Genomic DNA, 22,959 nt, shown 5'->3' on the forward strand with positions numbered 1-22,959 from the left:
CTGGTACTCCACGTCAAGATCTACTACTGGTACTCCACGTCAAGATCTACTACTGGTACTCCACGTCAAGATCTACTACTGGTACTCCACGTCAAGATCTACTACTGGTACTCCACGTCAAAGATGAAGATGCCAACTTTGTCTGTGGTCACCCAAGGAAGAATCCGCCAGCAATGGGGAATGTTTGCCTTATTTGCAGGAGCTTGCTGCCCTGTATTTCTTAGAATTACTAGGGGAGAGGTAATCAGTGTCCAATATAATTAAAAAAAATAAGATATTATTATGTACATTTTTTACACATGCCCCATGTATCATAATTGCACAGCATATACTGTACGGCAAAGTAAAAACACTCCTGATGAAAAAAAAACTAATTAAGAACTTTTTTCATACCGTGAAACTCTGGTAATTCAAACTTCATCATTGTCTCAACCTCACACACACCAGTGGTATAGTGTATTCTTTGCTGATTTGCAAGTATGGAGCATTAGAAATAGTGACAAAAACTCAACAGAAATATCAAAATAAGAGAGAAATCATAAATTTTGACAGTCACAATGAATATCTCCCCGGTGCATTCGCATGATGTTAATACAATGAAGGCAAATCAGAGTTAGTTTAAGTAAGAGTTTGGGATATCCGGGTTCCGCTGTAAAGTACATAGAATCTTAACCATAAGACATGCATGTCTTAGAACTAATAACCCAACATTCCATATCATCTTCCATCACTGTACTCTGAGCATAGACTGCCAAACTCCTAACAGTTCTTAAACTCATCTATTATAATCTTCAGTTCAGCAAAATACTTCGCTAGTAGTACCTCACCAACAAATTAATAACTAGTCCGGCCGAAGAATTTGAGCTTTTGGTAAAAACTCTATCAACAGTACCTGGAAATAGAAAAAAAATTGATTTCAATGATATTTATAAATATAAAAACATGAAAAAGAATAAACATCCAAGCTGACCAGTGAGTCATCTCTACTGATAAGCATCATAGGCACAGAAGGCTTGGGAAGATGGTGGACTAAACATGTACTGTGGACTCCAATTGCATCATAATGTCGCTTAGTTTTTGTGATACTCAAAACTCTCTATTTTTAAAAATACAAATTTCAATAGAATAGAGCAGTTTTATAGTAAAAGATAAATTGAAATTCTCCATTATACAATCAGATGAAATTCACGACTGAGATGAACACCTAAGACAGGTAGATTATTGTAGTAGCTACTGGAGGCCACACAGGGTCATTAATGTGCCCTAGCTTAGGAAGGTAGATTATGTACAGTAGCTACTGGAGGCCACACAGGGTCATTAATGTGCCCTAGCTTAGGAAGGTAGATTATGTACAGTAGCTACTGGAGGCCACACAGGGTCATTAATGTGCCCTAGCTTAGGAAGGTAGATTATGTACAGTAGCTACTGGAGGCCACACAGGGTCATTAATGTGCCCTAGCTTAGGCAGGTAGATTATGTACAGTAGCTACTGGAGGCCACACAGGGTCATTAATGTGCCTTAGCTTAGGCAGGTAGATTATGTACAGTAGCTACTGGAGGCCACACAGGGTCTTTTATGTGCCCTAGCTTAGGAAGTTAGATTATGTACAGTAGGCCACACAGGGTCATTAATGCGCCCGAGCTTAGAAAGGTAGATTGTACTGGAGGCAACATAGGGTCATTAAAGCGCAGTAGCTTAGGAATGTATGTAGATAGTAGCTTAGGAAGGTAGATTGTACTGGAGGCAACATAGGGTCATTAAAGCGCCCTAGCTTAGGAAGGTATGTAGATAGTAGCTTAGGAAGGTAGATTGTACTGGAGGCAACATAGGGTCATTAATGCGCCCTAGCTTAGGAAGGTAGATGGTACTGGAGGCAACATAGGGTCATTAATGTGCCCTAGCTTAGGAAGGTACTGGAGGCCCCACTTCCCCCCTGTATGCCTGTAGTGAATATTTTGTATTCTGGACCAGCAACAACTATGTCTTTTGATTGATCTACTCCTCCCTTAACTAAGCTTGTGTTGCATGGAGTACTCACATATTCCATCATATTACTAGAGTTACACTTCTGTTTGCTGAGTTTCCAATGTAATCCAAGCTGTCAGAAAAACAATAAGCATAACAGAATAAAGAAACCAATAATTTAATACAGGAAAATGCTTACAAACGCACACAGGGCTGGTGAACAATTGGGGAAATAAATCAACACAAGATTGAATTAGTATGTTTTAACTTTTGTGGAAAATGATGTATATACAAATGATATCTTTACTTAAATTTTATGCCATTGTCAAGATTATCCCAAGGCTCATGATGCAAAAGTTACGGTATAAAAGCTAAACCAATAAATGAGAGTTGTCTAACAAGTTGACAGTTACAGTACCTTATGGTAAAGATGGCAATTTTCTGCATCTAAGATTTTGTTTAAAGAATGCTTGGTCTGGAATTTGAAACAAAAACAATGAAACATGAAAAGCGATTAAAAGAGCAAATTCCAATAATGCACTAGAAAAAAAGCTTCGTGAAAAGTATGTCATGCAATTGCCCAATAAAATAGTTGACTTCCCAGGGCTTGTGGATTGATCAACCAACTTAAAATGAAATAAAAATGGTGTAATTAACCTAAATCATGCTACTGAAGGAAGGTTAAATATAAGCTAACATGGCAAAATAGACAAGTGACAAAACCAATGAATATACAATTTTATTCACACTTATTTGGAATAGGTGTATGTACAGTGCATGTAGCCTTTTAGAGGTTGCCTGGACACATCAATAAATGCAGATTTGTGTTAAATGTGAACAGTGGAAATATTTATGACATTTTTATTCTCTAATGATTCAAGCAATCCAATAGTGGAACAAGTCACAAGGCCTGAATTCTCAATTGAGATTTGTCAGCAGAAAATTGAAAATTTCACAATATTTTACTGGTTACAGTACATTTATGTGTTTGTGAAAATGAGACAATTGATGCCTATTATGTAGAATTGATCTACCAAGGGTTTATTATAAGGCGGTTCCTGGCGGTGAACTACAGGCTACTTCCATACTCACCACCGGCGACTTAAAACATTGATGTACTGATGAAGAATTGCACCATTTCCATTGATTTTATTTGACCAATTTTTATCAACTGGTGAGATGCCCTATCCAATCTGGGGACCTTGAGCCGTTATCCTATGCATCAAAGTCCCAGCCGCCTACTTCCCAAGCACAGCCTGCTACCTCAAAAGTTATTGAAACCCCTGATCTACTGAAGCATGCTCCATAATGTGTTTGAGAAAATGAGGCCTCAGATGGCCATTTGGTACTGTATGTAGAATTGATCTGAAGATCAATAAAACACTTACCCTTTTGTTAAGGCAGACGACAGGCCATAGAGACATACCAAGTGTGCAACAACAACAGATACAGCCACAAAGCAACCAGCGGACACTGACAGGCATTGTCTTGTTTAACACTCGATTCACACGATTTATGGTTGCTTTATATTCTTCTGGGGCAACCTATGTTGAAACAAAACAGGGGTCCATGATGTGAAAAAAGGCCCTGTGTATTGGGCGCTTTTCAACTTTGAAAGTCATTTTTCATTGAAAAAAATTTCTAAGGGGCCGGTTGCATGACGAATTTTAGCCAGGGCTGAAACTTCAGCCTGGGTAGCTGTTTACCGATTATGTGCCTCAAATCTAGCCAGGGCTGAAACTTCAGCCTGGGTAGCTGCTTACCGATTATGTGCCTCAAATCTAGCCTGGGCTGAGGTCTATTCAACCCGGGATGAAATTGGATTGTGTATTGTTTTCCAGCCCAACTGAGATATTTTTACATGATTTCATGGCGTGATTACATGGATATGTATCATAGCTTGCTGACATGACTATTAAAGGTAGTTTTTATGGTCTTTCTTGCATCACAAAACACCCCAGAATTGCTTTAGAGTTTGTTTGCTCACATAATGTGTGACGGATTGTGTTTTCAGTGGGGGATCACTCTAACATGGTTTTATAATAACGAATTAAGGGAATACTAGTTCTTTTCACTGTGATAACCACATTTTGCTAAGAAAAAAAGTTGTTTCTGTCAATCGATTAACTGTAAAAAATAACATGATAATAAACAAAGTCTTATTTGTATTTTGAACCATTAAGAATTAATATTTTTTTTACAACAGAGTTAAACATTTTCAGGAAATAAAAAAATGTCCTTGTGAATGCGTGGCCACAGTTTAACATTACAATGTTATTTCAGATCTTAACTAGAACTAGATCATATCTAGAAACAAGTAGACTAAAACAAAATCATATCTTAGAAGTTTAGGTACACAATGCCACAATGACAAAACAGAACAAAAACAATACGATAATACTTTCGAACGTAGAGGGGAAAGGTTCGAACGAATTCAATAAAATTACACCTAAATAGGGAGACAGTGAGAATAACTAGATTTGCTAAACGCTAAGCGTATAAAAATTGCTGATCATTGATCAACGGTGGTAAAAACTGACTTGAACATGCCGTAAAGCTAAATTATCTGACAACAAAAACACAACATTGCGATCACGAATGTAGCATCATGACTTGACTTGCCTTCGCGTTGAGTCCTTGAGGAAAATCCGGGTCAAATTTACTGTTTAAACCAAACCTGTAAACAAATAAAGTATAAAATAGTTAACAATAATGATAACTTCGAAAACAAGCCCATGATTTGGGTAAGTTTATGGGATATTTTGACTGACCGAGTGTTGGATTTGAGGGCTGTAAACATTCAAACTTACAGGGTCATGTGTCCGACTCCTCGAACGACCACGGGCTCCGGTTGATTAGGAACATAGTCCTCAGAAATGCGAGATTCCTCGACGCCTTCAATGTTTTCGTCAAAAATGGCGTCAAAGTTCGCCATTCACAAGAACTCGACAAAGATTTTAGAGCGCTTTCAACAAGGCGCTCTCAGCGGCCATAGAGAATCGCATGGTACTTTATAGCAGAATTTTCTTCACCATATGTATGTAAATATGGTATTGCGTCACAGTAAACTACCATCATTTCCTATCATTTCCTATCATAAATCATATTCTGCCTTTGGAGCACTCCTTAGTTGGGCATGGAGGATACGCACGCGTCGAGTCAGTCGACCGCCAAAGGGTAGTCTTTCCTCACAACCCAGGGGCGCATCCAGGATTTCAAAATGGCTGGAGAGACGGCTTATAACTGATCCAGCGGTTCTTGGTAGGTCACTAAATAGATTTAGCAATAATTCAAGCTGAGTTGAATTTGTCGCGTCAGCAAAGTCAAGCAGGCGGTTGCACATGAACAGTGCCTTCTCCGTAGTTTCTTCAAACAAAGTGACTTTTCAATTTTTTTTGGCTCAAGAAGGGGGGTGGATATCCACCCAATCCACCCCCCTGTATGCGGCCCTGCAACTAGAATTGCCTAATAATTTTTTTCACAATTTCTGCTGCGATATCCCACTCCCTACATTCTCCACGCTCGTATATCTTTTGTTTTACTCGTTCTGTTCACGGCCTGAACCAATATATCATTTCAGTTTGCGTTTTTCTCTCGAAATAAGAGTTATGCAGTAGATGTAACTTCGCATACGTCATATTACGATTCGCGCCTTTTTAGGCGCGATCGTCCTTAATATGTCCAATCTTCGTAAAGCCTATAACTCCTATTGAATATTTCGTTTTTGCGAGGGAGGGGGGGTGGTGCGGGTGGGAGGGTGCAGTAGTACGAATTGTGTGTGTATGCCCCTAATATATCAGGAGGACGCTTTAGTACGATTATATGCCCTATATCAGGAGGTTGCTGTAGTACGAATTGTATATGCGAATGCCCCCACAGGTAGCCCAGGCTCTGTCAACAGGTAGCCCAGGCTCTGTACCCCAGGCTCTATCTCTGTCTCTGAGTAACTTGATCCGACCGGAATATTGACTGTACAAGTTGGGGGCACGATGCGACGACCAAGGACCCTAACCAAGACGGGGGGGCATGGTGCGACGACCAAGGACCCTAACCAAGACGGGGGGGGCATGGTGCGACGACCAAGGACCCTAACCAAGACGGGGGACATGGTGCGACGACCAAGGACCCTAACCAAGACGGGGGGCATGGTGCGACGACCAAGGACCCTGACCAAGACGGGGGGGCATGGTGCGACGACCAAGGACCCTGACCAAGACGGGGGGGGCATGGTGCGACGACCAAGGACCCTGACCAAGACGGGGGGGCATGGTGCGACGACCAAGGACCCTAACCAAGACGGGGGGGGGGGCATGGTGCGACGACCAAGGACCCTAACCAAGACGGGGGACATGGTGCGACGACCAAGGACCCTAACCAAGACGGGGGGCATGGTGCGACGACCAAGGACCCTGACCAAGACGGGGGGGCATGGTGCGACGACCAAGGACCCTGACCAAGACGGGGGGGGGCATGGTGCGACGACCAAGGACCCTGACCAAGACGGGGGGGCATGGTGCGACGACCAAGGACCCTAACCAAGACGGGGGGGGGCATGGTGCGACGACCAAGGACCCTAACCAAGACGGGGGGGGCATGGTGCGACGACCAAGGACCCTGACCAAGACGGGGGGGGGCATGGTGCGACGACCAAGGACCCTAACCAAGACGGGGGGGGGGGGGGGGGCATGGTGCGACGACCAAGGACCCTAACCAAGACGGGGTTGGGGCATGATGCGACGACCAAGGACCCTAACCAATACGGGGGGTGTTTTCGGTCGGAGTGGATTTGCGTAATTAGATTTATCAAATATATATAGATGTACCCAAGATGGTGCCTATTGGCCACCCAAGATGGTGCCTATTTGAATTCGTTCGTTGCGTTACCCTACATGGCACATAACAAGAGTAGGATCAAGAGTACAACATCGAATATTCAGCTCTTTCTCTCTTCGGGCACGCAAAAAGTGCTTGGTCGGAGCATGTATCGGAGGATATTGTAATTTGGACAAACATTTTGGCAATAATAAGCGGCAAATCAACTCATGGTGTTTAAATTCTTCCCACTTTTATTATGGATAGAAATAAAATGTACATTGAGCAATAGTTCAGTATCTTCACACGTAATATTGACGATGTTGATATGCTTATGTTGAGTTGGTCAAAGAATCATGTTCATCCAATTGTACACGCGATGAGCGGTATCTAAAGAATCACCCTATTTCTTGAAGCGCCATATTCACCAGAATGTGGTCTACGTCCGAAACCATCCAAATCCCCAATGAGCCTTTCGTCTCGCGGAGACATCAAGTCGAGGCGAACTGACGGCTCATAACCATTTGCTGAGCCCACGTTTGGGTTGTTCTGCAGATCCGAAAGGCGCTGTGGTGGTTCCCGGTTTCTGTTGTTCCCAGGCCTACTCTTCTCGAGTTTTAGTTTCTCAAGCTCGCGGTTTAAAAGCTTTCGCTCGTGCAGGAGTTGCCGTTCGCGATCTAACAGAGTTGATACCTGAGGAAGGCATTAGCATCCACTTAGTTTTCGTGTCACCCATTATCTCGGGGACCTCGTAATGGTTGCTAGTTTATTGTCGATAGTCGCGTGTACTATTCTTTTGTCGATAGTCACGTCTATTATTCTATTGTCGATACTCTCGTATCGTATTGACCGGTATCGACTGAGTTGCTGTCTTTGTCGTGCATACAGTAAACACCTGCGCATAAAAACCTAAAATTAAGGTTCTAATAAATTAATTTACCTTTTGACAAATCAGGCTGTGTAGGTTCTTAAGGTATGAATCAACACAAGGTTGAAAAGGTATGTTTAACGCCTCTGTGAAACAGAGTGGTTGCGCTAACGTTTCGAGCGTTAGCCCTTCGTCGGACGGACGTCTGTTTCACGGAGGCGTTTAACATACCTTTTCAACCTTGTGTTGATTCGTACTTTGTCTACACCACGTCTACGCAGACCATCTAGTTTTTCTACAGCTTGAATGTAGTCTTTCTAGTTATACCATGTGTAGGTTCTTAATTGGACATTTTTTTCATATACACTGAACAATAACAGTGTCTAGTCAGAATGCTTGCTAAACACAACATATAAGCCCCTGTTGTATTTAACTACAGCATACAAGCTGAACACAACATATAAGCCCATGTTGTATTTATAACTACAGCTTACAAGCTATACACAAAATATAAGCCCATGTTGTATTGAACTACAGCATACAAGCTAAACACCACATATATGTAAGCCAATGTTGTATTTAACTACAAAAATGCACCAAACATTTATGAAAAGTATATTTTCTTTCTTGTTATGCACACTCACCCCCATTGTCCCGCGGAAGTGTGAAGGATTTGGGCTAGCGTTCGCGAACTCCAGCCCAGCGGAATACAGAGAAAAGAGGCCTCTGCTAGCAGGGAAATTTTAATCCTAAACAAAACTGAAACCACCCTCTCGACACAAAACTGCAGTCAAATGCCCTTACCCTTCTGGGTGCAAACGGTACAACTACATGAAATTTTAGACAACAAGCAACAAGATGAGCCAGTACCCTAAGGTTTTTTTTTTGTTCGTCCCCACTCCCCTAGGGTGAGGACGTGTCTAAGAGTCAAAAACCATCATTTCCACCCCCCTCGGGACAGATTCTCGTTGAAAACTGCTCTAAACCCCCACGGTAACCCCACACTTCCCCGGGACCATGGGGGTGGGGGTGGGAGTTTAAAATTAAGAGTGCATTATCAACTGTAAATCAGAATTTTGACAAAAGTTTTGAGTGATCTTTCAAGTAAGCCCCTATTTTCCACACCAGGCTAATTAAGTTCTTAGAAATAGGGTGCTTACAGCGCGACCAAGAAAACGTGAACACCGGAAATATGTGTGGAATGTTTGTTCCGACCAATCACTTGCGAGATATTCAAACAGTCAACTAGAAACATGTCTCAACAAGTCTTAGTGTCTGAATTCTCGCGTCTGATTCTTCAGAAGACAATAAACTTTCCACACATATTTAAGGTGTTCACGGTTTTACTGGTTGCGCTGTAAAATGCCAAATTGTTCAGGTTTGTGTTGTACATGTTTGTGTTGTACAGGTTCGTGTTGTACAGGTTTGTGTTGTACGGGTTTGTGTTGTACAGGTTTGTGTTGTACGGGTTTTTGTTGTACAAGTTCGTGTTGTACAGGTTTGTGTTGTACAGGTTTGTGTTGTGCAGGTTCGTGTTGTACATTTTCGTGTTGTGCGGGTTCGTGTTGTGCCGGTTCGTGTTGTACGGGTTTGTGTTGTAAGGGTTCGTGTTGTACAGGTTCGTGTTGTAAGGGTTTGTGTTGTACAGGTTTGTGTTGTACAGGCTCGTGTTGTACAGGTTTGTGTTGTACCGGTTTGTGTTGTACGGGTTTGTGTTGTACAAGTTCGTGTTGTACAGGTTTGTGTTGTACAGGTTTGTGTTGTGCAGGTTCGTGTTGTACATGTTCGTGTTGTACGGGTTCGTGTTGTGCAGGTTCGTGTTGTACGGGTTTGTGTTGTAAGGCTTTGTGTTGTACGGGTTCGTGTTGTACATGTTCGTGTTGTACAGGTTTGTGTTGTACAGGTTCGTGTTGTACGGGTTTGTGTTGTACGGGTTCGTGTTGTACGGGTTCGTGTTGTACAGGTTCGTGTTGTACGGGGTTGTGTTGTACAGGTTTGTGTTGTAAGGGTTCGTGTTGTACAGGTTCGTATTGTACAGGTTCGTGTTGTACAGGTTTGTGTTGTACAGGTCCGTGTTGTACAGGTTTGTGTTGCACAGGTTCGTGTTGTACAGGTTCGTGTTGTACAGGTTTGTGTTGTAAGGCTTTGTGTTGTACAGGTTTGTGTTGTACGGGTACTGTTTTTCGTAAGTCGGGAGGTCACTTTTTTATCTAATTTTGTTACTTGCCTGCACGCTTGCTGCGTCTGCTCGGGTTTCTGCGTCTGAAGCCATCTTCTGCAACTTAGAAATGGCCTGCTTCGAAGTCTCTAGTTTTGACTCGAGCTGAGAAACAAGACAAAACGAATATGTTATAGCTGCAGCCCAACCCTGAGGAGTTCTGCTTACAAATAAGTGGCCATATCTGGGGTTGAGTTATTTCTAATCCCCCGGTAGTAACCGGGACAGTTAGCCGGTTAGTATCCGGCCGAGATTCCCAGTAGTAACCTGGACAGTTAGCTCACTGGCCGAGATTCCCAGTAGTAACCGGGACAGTTAGCTCACCGGCCGAGATTCCCGGTAGTAACCGGGACAGTTAGCTCACCGGCCAAGATTCCCGGTAGTAACCTGGACAGTTAGCTCACTGGCCGAGATTCCCAGTAGTAACCGGGACAGTTAGCTCACCGGCCGAGATTTCCAGTAGTAACAGGGACAGTTAGCTCACCGGCCGAGATTCCCGGTAGTAACCGGGACAGTTAGCTCACCGGCTGAGATTCCCGGTAGTAACCGGGACAGTTATCTTTCCGGCCGAGATTCCCAGTTGTAACCGGGACAGTTAGCTCACAAGCCGAGATTCCCAGTAGTAACCGGGACATTTAGCTCACCGGCCGAGATTCCCAGTAGTAACCGGGACAGTTAGCTCACCGGCCGAGATTCCCAGTTGTAACCGGGTTAGTCAACTTACCGGCCGAGGTCTCCAATGACGCCCTGGTTATTTACGGGCAAGATTGGCTGTATAATTAACCCATTTTTTAAAGACAAACATCAAGCAAATAAAGTCGCATTTTAAAACTTCATGTAAATTTGCAAAGTTTTTTTTTTTACATGTTTTTGAGAGATGATAGCTACATCTCGCATATTTTGACAGGAGCTAGCGTAAAGGAAAGCTGGTTGGCTGATTGTTTAAAATGCTGTAATTGGTTCAAATAAGGGTGATATGCACCAGCTCTAATCCCCACCTGGTCTGCCCTTTGTCGTTCGTCAACAAGATGGCTGTTCAACTCGTCGTTTCGCTTGCGCTGTTTATTGATTTCTTGTCTGGCGAAAAAAAAATGATATATTGAAATTATCTCAGGCATATCTTTTCCCTGAATATAATGATAAACTATAATCTAGATACGAAATATCAGATATTTCATGTATTAAGTCATTAAATTGACTAAAATTGATCGAACCTAAACAAAGCCCAATTTACACGATATGCTCTTTATAAGATAATTGTCATAAATCTGAAAAGCATACAAGACTAACAAGGGGAAATCAAGCAGCGGCGAATAATGAAGATATAATATTCTGGTCATTTATAATTGAAAGGGCAGATTTGTTTTTCTTCCGTGGATTTCCTCACATTCTTTTGTTTTATTTTACTTTTCAATTCCGAGAATGGAGCCACCTCTATTTGGCGAGGGTCTCTGTGGTTTCTACATTTTCACCATTTTCCACTACGCTGGCCACTTCAAGTATGTTCGCGATCGTTTTGTATAATACCTTAGTCGTGGACTACTTTTTACCTTAATTCTACTACCGTCTGCTCGAAGCGTTGAGTTACCGCCTTTGATTCCTCTTTCCACCTGAAAAGCGCCAGAATGTTATTCATTCCTCAAGAACAGGGGTGTTGGAAACAAGAACTCAATCAAGAACATGATGCTCTAGTTCGAAAGGGGAGGGGAGTAGAGAGTGGCCATAGCAACGCTGATCAGCGGGCTAAAAGTACATTACGTGGACACAAGACCCTGGACACCGACGCTTTGCTGAGTACTGAGGGGGGAGAGGCTTATGTGTGGTGGGTTCACTTACTGGTCACCGACGCGTTGCGGAGTACTGAGGGGGGAGAGGCTTATGTGTGGTGGGTTCACTTACTAGACACCGACGTGTGCGGAGTACTGAGGGGGGGAGGGCTTATGTGTGGTGGGATAACTTACTGGACACCGACGTGTGCGGAGTACTGAGGGGGGGAGGGGCTTATGTGTGGTGGGATAACTTACTGGACACCGACGTGTGCGGAGTACTGAGGGGGGGAGGGCTTATGTGTGGTGGGATAACTTACTGGACACCGACGTGTTGCAGAGAACTGAGGGGGGAGGGGCTTATGTGTGGTGGGTTCACTTACTGGACACCGACGTGTGCGGAGTACTGAGGGGGGAGGGGCTTATGTGTGGTGGGATAATTTACTGGGCACCGACGTGTGCGGAGTACTGAAGGGGGAGGGGCTTATGTGTGGTGGGATAACTTACTGGACACCGACGTGTTGCAGAGAACTGAGGGGGGAGGGGCTTATGTGTGGTGGGTTCACTTACTGGACACCGACGTGTTGCAAAGAACTGGGGGGGAGGGGCTTATGTGTGGTGCGTTCACTTACTGGACACCAACGTGTGTGGAGTACTGAGGGGGGAGGGGCTTATGTGTGGTGGGTTCACTTACTGGACACCGACGTGTTGCAGAGAACTGAGGGGGGAGGGGCTTATGTGCGGTGGGTTTACTTACTGGACACCGACGTGTTGCGGAGTACTGAGGGGGAGGGGCTTATGTGTGGTGGGTTCACTTACTGGACACCGACGCATTGCGGAGTACTGAGGGGGGAAGGGCTTATGTGTGTGGGATAACTTACTGGACACCGACGTGTTGCAGAGAACTGAGGGGGGAGGGGCTTATGTGTGGTGGGTTCACTTACAGGACACTGACGCGTTGCGGAGTACTGAGGGGGGGGGGGGCTTATGTGTGGTGGGTTCACTTACTGGACACCGACGTGTGCGGAGTACTGAGGGGGAGGGCTTATGTGTGGTGGGATAAATTACTGGACATCGACGTGTTGCAGATAACTGAGGGGGGAGGGGCTTATGTGTGGTGGGTTCACTTGCAGGACACTGACGCGTTGCGGAGTACTGAGGGGGGGGGCTTATGTGTGGTGGGTTCACTTACTGGACACCGACGTGTGCGGAGTACTGAGGGGGGAGGGCTTATGTGTGGTGGGTTCACTTACAGGACACTGACGCATTGCGGAGTACTGAGGGGGGGGGGGCTTATGTGTGGTGGGTTCACTTACTGGACACCGACGTGTGCGGAGTACTGAGGGGGGGAGGGCTTATGTGTGGTGGGATAACTTACTGGACACCGACGTGTGCGGAGTACTGAGGGGGGAGGGCTTATGTGTGGTGGGTTCACTTACAGGACACTGACGCATTACGGAGTACTGAGGGGGGGGGGGCTTATGTGTGGTGGGTTCACTTACTGGACACCGACGTGTGCGGAGTACTGAGGGGGAGGGCTTATGTGTGGTGGGATAAATTACTGGACATCGACGTGTTGCAGATAACTGAGGGGGGAGGGGCTTATGTGTGGTGGGTTCACTTGCAGGACACTGACGCGTTGCGGAGTACTGAGGGGGGGGCTTATGTGTGGTGGGTTCACTTACTGGACACCGACGTGTGCGGAGTACCGAGGGGGAGGGCTTATGTGTGGTGGGATAAATTACTGGACATCGACGTGTTGCAGATAACTGAGGGGGGAGGGGCTTATGTGTGGTGGGTTCACTTGCAGGACACTGACGCGTTGCGGAGTACTGAGGGGGGGGGGCTTATGTGTGGTGGGTTCACTTACTGGACACCGACGTGTGCGGAGTACTGAGGGGGGAGGGGCTTATGTGTGGTGGGTTCACTTACAGGACACCGACGTGTGCGGAGTACTGAGGGGGGAGGGGCTTATGTGTGGTGGGTTCACTTACTGGACACCGACGTGTGCAGAGTACTGAGGGGGAAGGGGCTTATGTGTGGTGGGTTCACTTACAGGACACCGACGTGTGCGGAGTACTGAGGGGGGAGGGGCTTATGTGTGGTGGGTTCACTTACTGGACACCGACGTGTGCAGAGTACTGAGGGGGGAGGGGCTTATGTGTGGTGGGTTCACTTACAGGACACTGACGCGTTGCGGAGTACTGAGGGGGGGGGCTTATGTGTGGTGGGTTCACTTACTGGACACCGACGTGTGCGGAGTACTGAGGGGGGAGGGCTTATGTGTGGTGAGATAACTTACTGGACACCGACGCGTTGCTGTGTACTGAGCAGCTCTCTGAGTTCATTCACAGACTGGCGGTTCATCTCCTCAACGCTGCGAAGTTTGATCTCGAAGTCTTTCTGTGCATATTCATTCTTTTGTTTTAACGCTGCGACCTTGAGAGAAACAAGTTCACAAAAGTCAATGACGCCATTTCTCGGAATCGTAGAGAGGTAGGAATGATGAGTATTCTGCTCTACCTCGGTGGCCATCTCGTGCTCTGCGCTTTCTTGGGCTTGCTTGGCAGCAAGGAGTTCCCGCTTTAGCTTGTCGATTTCATCTGAGGGACAAAAAAATCGCGGCTAAACTTTTCCAAGATTTCATCTTTGTAAGAGAGATTGTTACTTTCAAGGTTCCGTCATAAATTACATCGCAATTACCACAAAACTCTGTGTCCCGTTTAGCAGTTAGTCAAATGGATTTTGAGTGTGGTCAAAATCTATTTGACTATCTTCGCAAGCAAGCTGCCTAAGTCATGCTGATGTTTGTCAAGCAAGCTGCCTGTGTCATGCTGATGTTTATCACGCAAGCTTCTTGTATCATGCTGATGTTTGTCACGCAAGTTGCCTGTGTCATGCTGATGTTTATCACGCAAGCTTCTTGTATCATGCTGATGTTTGTCACGCAAGCTGCCTGTGTCATGCTGATGTTTGTCATGCAAGATGCCTGAGTCATGCTGATGTTTGTCACGCAAGCTGCCTCAGTCATGCTGATGTTTGTCACGCAATCTGCCTATGTCACGCTGATGTTTGTCATGCAAGCTGCCTATGTCATGCTGTATTTGTCATGCAAGCTGCCTGTGTCATTCTGATGTTTGTCATGCAAGCTGCCTATGTCATGCTGTATTTGTCATGCAGGCTGCCTGAGTAGAGCTGATGTTTGTCACGCAAGCTGCCTATGTCATGCTGTATTTGTCATGCAAGCTGCCTGAGTCATGCTGTATCTGTCATGCAAACTGCCTGAGTCATGCTGATGTTTGTCACGCAAGCTGCCTATGTCATGCTGTATTTGTCATGCAAGCTGCCTGAGTAATGCTGATGTTTGTCACGCAAGCTGCCTATGTCATGCTGTATTTGTCATGCAAGCTGCCTGAGTCATGCTGTATCTGTCATGCAAACTGCCTGAGTCATGCTGATGTTTGTCACGCAAGCTGCCTATGTCATGCTGTATTTGTCATGCAAGCTGCCTGAGTAATGCTGATGTTTGTCACGCAAGCTGCCTATGTCATGCTGTATTTGTCATGCAAGCTGCCTGAGTCATGCTGTATCTGTCATGCAAGCTGCCTGAGTCATGCTGATGTTTGTCACGCAAGCTGCCTATGTCATGCTGATGTTTGTCACACAACTGCCTGAGTCATGCTGATGTTTGTCATGCAAGCTGCCTGTTATGCTGATGTTTGTCATGCAAGCTGCCTGTCATGCTGATGTTTGTCACGCAAGCTGCCTGTGTCATGCTGATGTTTGTCACGCAAGCTGCCTGTGTCATGCTGATGTTTGTCACGCAAGCTGCCTGTGTCATGCTGATGTTTGTCACACAAGCTTCTTGTGTCATGCTGATGTTTGTCACATAAGCTGCTTGTGTCATGCTGATGTTTGTCACGCAAGCTGCCTGAGTCATGCTGATGTTTGTCACGCAAGCTGCCTGAGTCATGCTGTATCTGTCACGCAAGCTGCCTGTGTCATGCTGATGTTTGTCACGCAAGCTGCCTGAGTCATGCTGATGTTTGTCACGCAAGCTGCCTGTGTCATGCTGAAGTTTGTCATGCAAGCTGCCTGTCATGCTGATGTTTGTCACACAAGCTGCTTGAGTCATGCTGATGTTTGTCACGCAAGCTGCCTGTGTTACGCTGATGTTTGTCATGCAAGCTGCCTGTGTCATGCTGATGTTTATCACACAAGCTGCCAGTCATGCTGACGTTTGTCACGCAAGCTGCCTGTGTCATGCTGATGTTTGTCACACAAGCTGGGTGGGGCGATCTCACAACTCTTACCTGTCAGATTTAGAGAGTTTTCCGACATTTCTTCACACTCAGTTTCTATAGACTTAAGTCTTCGGCGAAGCTGTTCATTTTCTGACATTATCTGGGCTTTCTCTTGTTCAAATCTACAAATGAGGAGAGATGCCGATATGTTAGCCACCAGTCCTGTAAGTAACATCCATTTTATGTTCACCAGTGACAATATACCTGTGTTCCTGTCGTTTGACAACCGAGTTAAGTGTGTCAGTCTTGACTGAGGCCTCATCCCGGGCCATCTCGGCTATGCTTACTCGCTTCTGTAACTCCTCAAACGTCATTCCCACGCGCTCTATCTCACAGGGACCCTCTTGGTAAACCTGCGACAGAGTCAAGGATTTTTTGTTAGGTGAACACTTTTGGAGACATCCTGTCTTTCACGCAAATCCTTCCGGGGACACCCCCTCTAATTTAGGAGAACAATTACGGGAATATCCGTTCTAATTTAGACGGAAACTCTAACAGACCCCCCTCTATTTCAGGGACGAAAACCAAGAAATTGCATGCCCTCTGAAGTGCGTATTGAGTATGTTTTTTTCCCAGGAACTTGCTGTATTATTCTGAAATAAAGGATTCACAAAAAAACACACTAGTGCTCCCCTCTCCTTCAGTCTGTCTAAGCTGCCCCCCCACCCTCTCCCCCTCTAACATGTGCAGTGCCTTTTACATCTATCCTTCCTCCCTAGCCCTAAACCTCTAACTCAGGGTTGCATGTGCAGTGACTCATCTTCTCAAACAGATCTTCCTTCCACCTCCTCTATTTAAGTCTGGGTCGCAAGCACGAAATTAATATGTACCTTTTCCAGCTCTTTCTCGACAGCGTCTTTCTCTCGGTACACTCGCTCCAGCTGTGCTTGCTTCTCTGCACCCTCCTGCATTAGAGTCAACCATAGTCATGTTAACATAATTGTTTTTCTCAACACTAAGTGATATTGTCGAAAACTGGTTTTAACTGCTGTGAATGAGCCAGGGTGTAGCGGATGTTCGTGCTACACACCGGAACAACTTAGTGTCTGACTGTCTGACTGCATGTAGCTTTTTAAGCCAAGATTTGTATTTTGGAATGTTTTCTTGGCATGTTAGAAGCAGAAGGATGGAAGTAAAAACACAAAGTTATACAATGTTCTCACTGACAGATAATAAATAAAGAAAGCTATGTGAAGTAGGCATGTCTAGTCTGGCTCTCATCCAGGGTAATCACGAAATGTGCTGGTTGTCATGCGGGGTAATCAAGAAATGTGCTGGTTGTCATGCGGGGTAATCAAGAAATGTGCTGGTTGTCATGCGGGGTAATCACGAAATGAGCTGGTTCTCATCCAGGGTAATCAAGAAATGTGCTGGTTGTCATGCGGGGTAATCATGAAATGTGCTGGCTCTCATCCGGAGTAATCATAAAATGTGCTGGCTCTTATCCGGGGTAATCACAAAATGTGCTAGTTGTCATCCGGGGTAATCATGAAATGTGCTGGCTCTTATCCGGGGTAATCACGAAATGTGCTGGTTCTCATCCGAGGTAATCGAGAAATGTGCTGGTTCTCATCCGGGGTAATCAAGAAATGTGCTGGCTCTTATCCGGGGTAATCATGAAATGTGCTGGCTCTTATCTGGGGTAATAAAAAATGTGCTGAGAGCTGGTTATTTTGCAAAGTAATTTTTGAAAAACAACAAAAATGTGAACAAATGCTTCTTATAATATTAGTGATTGTTGCCAACTCAGCTGTGTTTTTTCAAAGCTAGGTTTTTAATATAAATAAGTTGTTGGGTGTAGAGTGGACATTCATAAGGGAACTACTCAGGCTAGTGTGCTATCTTAGAATAGTGCAAGTTTCAAATTGCTGCGTCATTGGCGCGACATCACATGACAGGCTATAAGGACAGACAAGGCACTCGTAGGTACTCAGTTTGTGCACAATAATTATTTTTGTCGATATGATCAAGTGTTCTACCATATATTTAGCTATGTGCATGGTCAAGTGTTCTATCATATTTTTCAGTCTTGGCGCTACCCTTGTTAGTGGTGTTGCTCTAAATGAGAAGGGCAAGACTACGCACCAATAGGTGCGCAGCACTCAGCTCAACACCAATGTCAAACAGGAGCTGAAACCCCCTCGGGTTTCACCGAGTAAGAAAGGAATTTTCTGGTGAATGGCCTCATACATCTTTGCTAACCAACCTTATTCAAAAATTGTTTTCAGGCTTATTCTGGGTTCCTTGGATTTGGAAATGTTTTTTTTTTGGCTTTGGGGCTAAGAGATTAAAAAAACCGTTTGATTATTATGGGGAGGAGATTGCCCGCCTCTCTGTGAATGTGTTTCCAAGACTCCCATGATGCAGTGCAGGCATGCAATTTAGTCTAAACATGGAGACTCGCGTCTAATGGAGGTTCTAGCATTGATTATTGTGGCTGATGGCTTCAAAATGGGACCTGACGGAACACAATAAAGGTATCCATTGTGACTTGACCTATGTTTGCTTGTCTTTACTTGTAATTCGAAATTTCATGTTTTTTTTTGGTACGGAATGTTTCTGAATTTAAGCATTTGTTTACGAATTGGTCAGAAATCAAGGTTGATATTTTGAAATGGAGTCAATTCCATTACATTGCTTCGTTGCGCTTTTGAAGGTCGTCTATGCCTTGGATGAATCCATGAGTATCCCGGTCTGGTGATGTTTAGTTTGCATAGTTGGGCCTATATTTTACGGGCGTCTCAGGACGTTATAGAAATGAAAGACTTAATTTATTGTAAAATATAGGCATTATAACAGATCTCTCAAGGTCCCAGTCCCCCCTCAGACCCCTTGTACATGCACCTTGTCTCTCTGATGACGATAAATATCTCAGTCATTATAAATTAAAAATGTTCTTCTCAATATCAAACGAAAGCTGGAGTAACTCTTAGCATTATTTGAGCTTATCTTCTCTAATTCACGAGAGTGTTGGACATAATGTTTAATTGGATAAATCAATCTGTTAGATGGCGAGTTCAAATATAAGAAAGATCGAAGTTATAATTAAGCTTAATGTGTGTGCTAAAAAAATGTCAACGCAAGGCATTTCCATGGCTCCGGCGAATACCTACATAGCGGAGCCAGCGCGGCCATAGGTAAAGAGAAATGGTACTCGCCCCCAAAACTACTTAAATGATACAAAACTATTTACCTTTCCTGAGATATAAATCCAGCTTATTTCATCCAATGGTTTGTTCAGAAAGTATCGTTATTTCGAGGCGGTTTTCATAATTGCTGCTAAAATGAGCGGCGTTTAATGCACAGTGAACTGACCCGCGTCTAGAAAGTCATGGGAAAACAATACCTCCTTTAACAAAAATGTCCTAATTTTAATACGAATGCTTAGAAGAAAGAATGTCTGCTTATGTGTATGGGTTTTGGTTTGACTGCAGATATAAAGCCGCAAAAAGGATTGATTTGATTATCCCGTTCTCAATTTATCATTTTATTCCCAGTAATGTTAATTCTAAACGGTTAATTTTTATTATGTGGGCCTTTTATTTCAGTCATTCGGCTGAATATAGAACTTCCTCCTTGATATTATTTAGCGCTCGATAAAATATTATTCTATATTAAAATAATTACTGAAACTATGATTGATATATCAATATCCTAGGATGATTACATAAAACGGCCAAGATTAACCATAGTTAAATCGTTAGCTGGCTAATAAAAAGCGATATGGGATTGTTATTGCGGAACTCTTAACGACACGACAACAACGCATTGGCGTCCGTAGCATTCACATTTTGTTCTTATAATTAAAAACAGCTTTTTTAGCTCTCGTGCACCAAAATTAACAAAATAAATCACCAAATTCTAGGTCTCACCTTATCCTGTTATCCTCTAGATTTTTATTTTGCCATTTTAGTATTTTTGTGGGTTGTGGCATTTATTTTGGAAGAATTATATTAGACCGTTGTTTCTCGCAATATGGATTTGTTAGGGACACGCGAGCGAAAGCCCATTGACGATTGTTGGTTTGTTAACCGGCTGCATTGCAAAGTTAAAATCATTTTTATACATTAATTTTAAGTAAAAAGGAAGGGATGTGATATGGTTTTCAGTATGTTTTTATTGATTCTCAAATGAAAAAAACTCGTACCAGACGACAGAATTTTTGAGTGATACGGAACTATTCCCCTCCTGCTACGGAACTACTCCCACTATGTGCAAACAGAAAATACCATATAAATCAATAAAATTTGAAAATGTGTAGTCTTTTCTGTGCATATTATATGCATAAGTAAATTTGTAGTCGTCTTAGAAAAAATCATGAGCATCGGGCCCTCCGCAAAAAAGATAGAGCAATTTTTTATATGAAGTGATACGGAACTGGTGATTACTGTAATCCGAGCTACTACCTCGTGGCGTGCGAACTGTCCTCGACGCGCTAGCCGAAACGTGCACGACATATAAAAAAAACCATATGCTATTTTAATAAGTTTTATTAGTCGTTTAGGCTAGCTCGTCGAGGACAGACGCTCGCCACGGGATGGTAGCTGGGATAACGAAATGTAACTTGGCTGGGTTTTCTAATCAAACACGGAGAGCTCGTCGCAAACAATTTAGGCAAAATAGTGGTTTATTATCAGAATAGAGCATAACAATCACTGTTCCTACCGCCCTTGGTATAATTCATGTTTCACTGTATAAAACTGTATATGGAATCCAGTCTATAACATTTTCCTGTGTTTGTTGTCACGCAAGACAGTTCGCGTGATCATAAGCTGTGTCCAGTGCAAATTTTATTTCCCCGGAATAGAAACATGAGTTTTTTTTTTGTTTAAATCGAAAGAAGGATTTCTTTAGATAATAATCTAAACCTATCATGTCTGAGAAGATGTTCGTAATATGATCTGAGGATTACAATCTTAGCAGCGTGTTCACTACACAACGTTACGAAGAAGGTAACGAAGATGCATGCACAGAAATTTAACCACGAAACAATGATACTCTGACTGTGGCTACGTAATGCCATGAAGCATCGACAATTTTGAATTATCATAAACTAGGGTATTGTCGGCTAAAACCGCGAGATACAAGTTCTGACTTTCATTATGTTATATTCTACCTCTCGCTGGCATTCATTATTTTTAATTTAGATGCTATTTCCCTCTAGTATGATACGCTTGTGAGGGAAGTTTTCATATATTCTAATCACAGCAATGTTTCTATCACTACATACAAATTTGAGACCCCAAATTGAATGCTTAGTTAGCAATATCCGAAAAAGAATAATACATCAAGAGTAAAGAACATAACACAAAACTAACCGGATAGAACTCGAAAATCCATCGCTTGTCCCTCACATAAAATGGCGCTTCTTCTTGGTCGAGCATTCCAAACTAAACCTCACAGGCTAAGGATAGGCCGGCAACGGCACAGCGCGTCCTTTGGGTCGAAAATGTAAACAAACCAATGACCTGGCTCTTTGTCAATTCGTCAATTCCAAGTTGATATTTTGACATGCAAATGATGTTTGAGGAGTATAGGGTTTCTTTTCGCGCGAAAACCCCCAGCCTGGATTTCATGGTCTCCCTTGCATCCGTTCTAGACTCGTCACGCTACCTTACTGGAGCTCCAGCGCAACCTTGCGTGACGAGTCCAGAACGGCTGCGAAGGAGACTAGGATTAAAGGTTACTCACTCTTTTTTTTATAAGAACCTTTTTATCAGAATGACCAGCCTGAGATTTCATCGAATGCTAAGAACATGCCGATGCTCAGAATGAATTTTTCTTTCTTTTCTAGTCCTGAGCGTTCTAAAATGCAGAATCAAATTAAGCTCATAGTACCAATAACCTTTTCATTTCTATTGATCATTAGTGTAATTCTCTTCCTGATGATTTATTGGGTATTATATTCTTATATACACTTAAATTTAAGAACATCGTTAAGAACATATTCAGCCTTAAAATGTCCCAAAAATAAGAACGGCCCAGCCTCAACTGATAACTAAAGGAGTGTATTCCAAGAAAAGGGCCCCTAGAAAGCAGGTTGAGGCTAACCCAGAGATAAATAAGGTTGTTATCCAATCAAATGTCTCGATAACCATATTTAACCGTGGATAAGCGCTAACCTGCTTTTGAGGAACCGGGGAAGATAATAACATGACTAGAATTTAAAAGTAGTTGAGTACTTTAAAATACTACTATTCATATGAAGCAAAAAAGAAAAAAAAGTAGAATTCTCAATAAATATATTGAGAAAAAGACACCTATAGCATGACACCATTTAGGCCTTTTTAGTACATCATCTGCACGCACTAAACGACTACGAAAGAGAAATAGTCAACCTTCAAGCGGTAATAGTCAACCTTCAAGCCGTAATAGTCCACCTTCAAGCTGTTCCGCGGATAGCCCGCATGCAGCAGTACACAAAGTTCTGACCTTCTCGGTCGAAAAAAGCGCTGGATCTTTGAGCACGGAAACACGTATAGCCTCATGGCACCCCCCTCCTCCCTGGAGCTTTGGAAAGTCAAAAATAATAACATGCGCTTTCTTTAAAAGCAACTGAAAAAAAACTTCAATCGTGGACATTTTTCATAAAAAAACGCAATCGCCCGAATAATAGGGAACTATGGTGATGGATAGCCTACCTGTAGGATTTGATAGCTTTTCCGGCACGAAGACGGACCCTAAAACGCGGAATTCGCATACCCCGGCCGCCATCTTGGATAATGCGCTGCGCAAGGTGAGGGGATGGGGAGGGGGAGGAACAATGCCCCTCCCCATGCGCACGCTTTTCCAAGATGGCGGCCGTGGTATACGAAAAGCTATTAAAGCCTACAGGTGGGCTGGGTGACGGATGGAAGAACGTATCCCCTAGCATCTGTCAAGAGCATTTCACGTCTGGTCTTTGAATTTCAATCAGTTGTTTGCCGTTGCCGTTGGCGCTGTCGTCCTTGCTTTTCAAAGTCCCAAAATTTTGTTACAGGGAGAAAAAGGCTGCTTCTTTGGCCGCATAATATCCCAAAATTGGT

General features: G+C 43.7%; 2 protein-coding genes across 3 annotated transcripts in view; both read right to left on the minus strand.

Annotated features, from left to right (window-relative positions):
* Nucleotides 1-244: 244 nt before the first annotated feature.
* LOC5505537 (cysteine-rich hydrophobic domain-containing protein 2) lies at nucleotides 245-5,115 on the minus strand. Its single transcript, XM_001626270.3, has 6 exons — nucleotides 4,777-5,115; nucleotides 4,589-4,643; nucleotides 3,355-3,510; nucleotides 2,385-2,441; nucleotides 2,040-2,099; nucleotides 245-892 (listed from the first exon to the last, which is right to left on the minus strand). The coding sequence occupies exons 1-6, from the start codon at nucleotides 4,899-4,901 to the stop codon at nucleotides 842-844; spliced, it is 504 nt and encodes a 167-aa protein (XP_001626320.2). The 5' UTR covers nucleotides 4,902-5,115; the 3' UTR covers nucleotides 245-841.
* Nucleotides 5,116-7,014: 1,899 nt separating this feature from the next.
* LOC116613230 (sodium channel and clathrin linker 1) overlaps nucleotides 7,015-22,959 on the minus strand; it is a 28,520-nt gene continuing 12,575 nt past the window's right edge. The window contains exons 17-25 of one of the 2 annotated variants that reach the window (XM_032373887.2): nucleotides 16,765-16,839; nucleotides 16,139-16,287; nucleotides 15,944-16,056; nucleotides 14,154-14,233; nucleotides 13,933-14,069; nucleotides 11,415-11,474; nucleotides 10,863-10,941; nucleotides 9,874-9,969; nucleotides 7,015-7,471 (exon numbers count right to left, since the gene is read on the minus strand). In XM_032373887.2, the coding sequence (XP_032229778.2) occupies nucleotides 7,169-7,471; nucleotides 9,874-9,969; nucleotides 10,863-10,941; nucleotides 11,415-11,474; nucleotides 13,933-14,069; nucleotides 14,154-14,233; nucleotides 15,944-16,056; nucleotides 16,139-16,287; nucleotides 16,765-16,839 (1,092 nt within the window). In that variant the 3' untranslated portion in view covers nucleotides 7,015-7,168. The other variant, XM_032373888.2, reaches the window with a different exon arrangement.

This window comes from Nematostella vectensis, chromosome 10 (genome assembly GCF_932526225.1).
Source record: "Nematostella vectensis chromosome 10, jaNemVect1.1, whole genome shotgun sequence".
NCBI classification, from domain to species: domain Eukaryota; kingdom Metazoa; phylum Cnidaria; class Anthozoa; order Actiniaria; family Edwardsiidae; genus Nematostella; species Nematostella vectensis.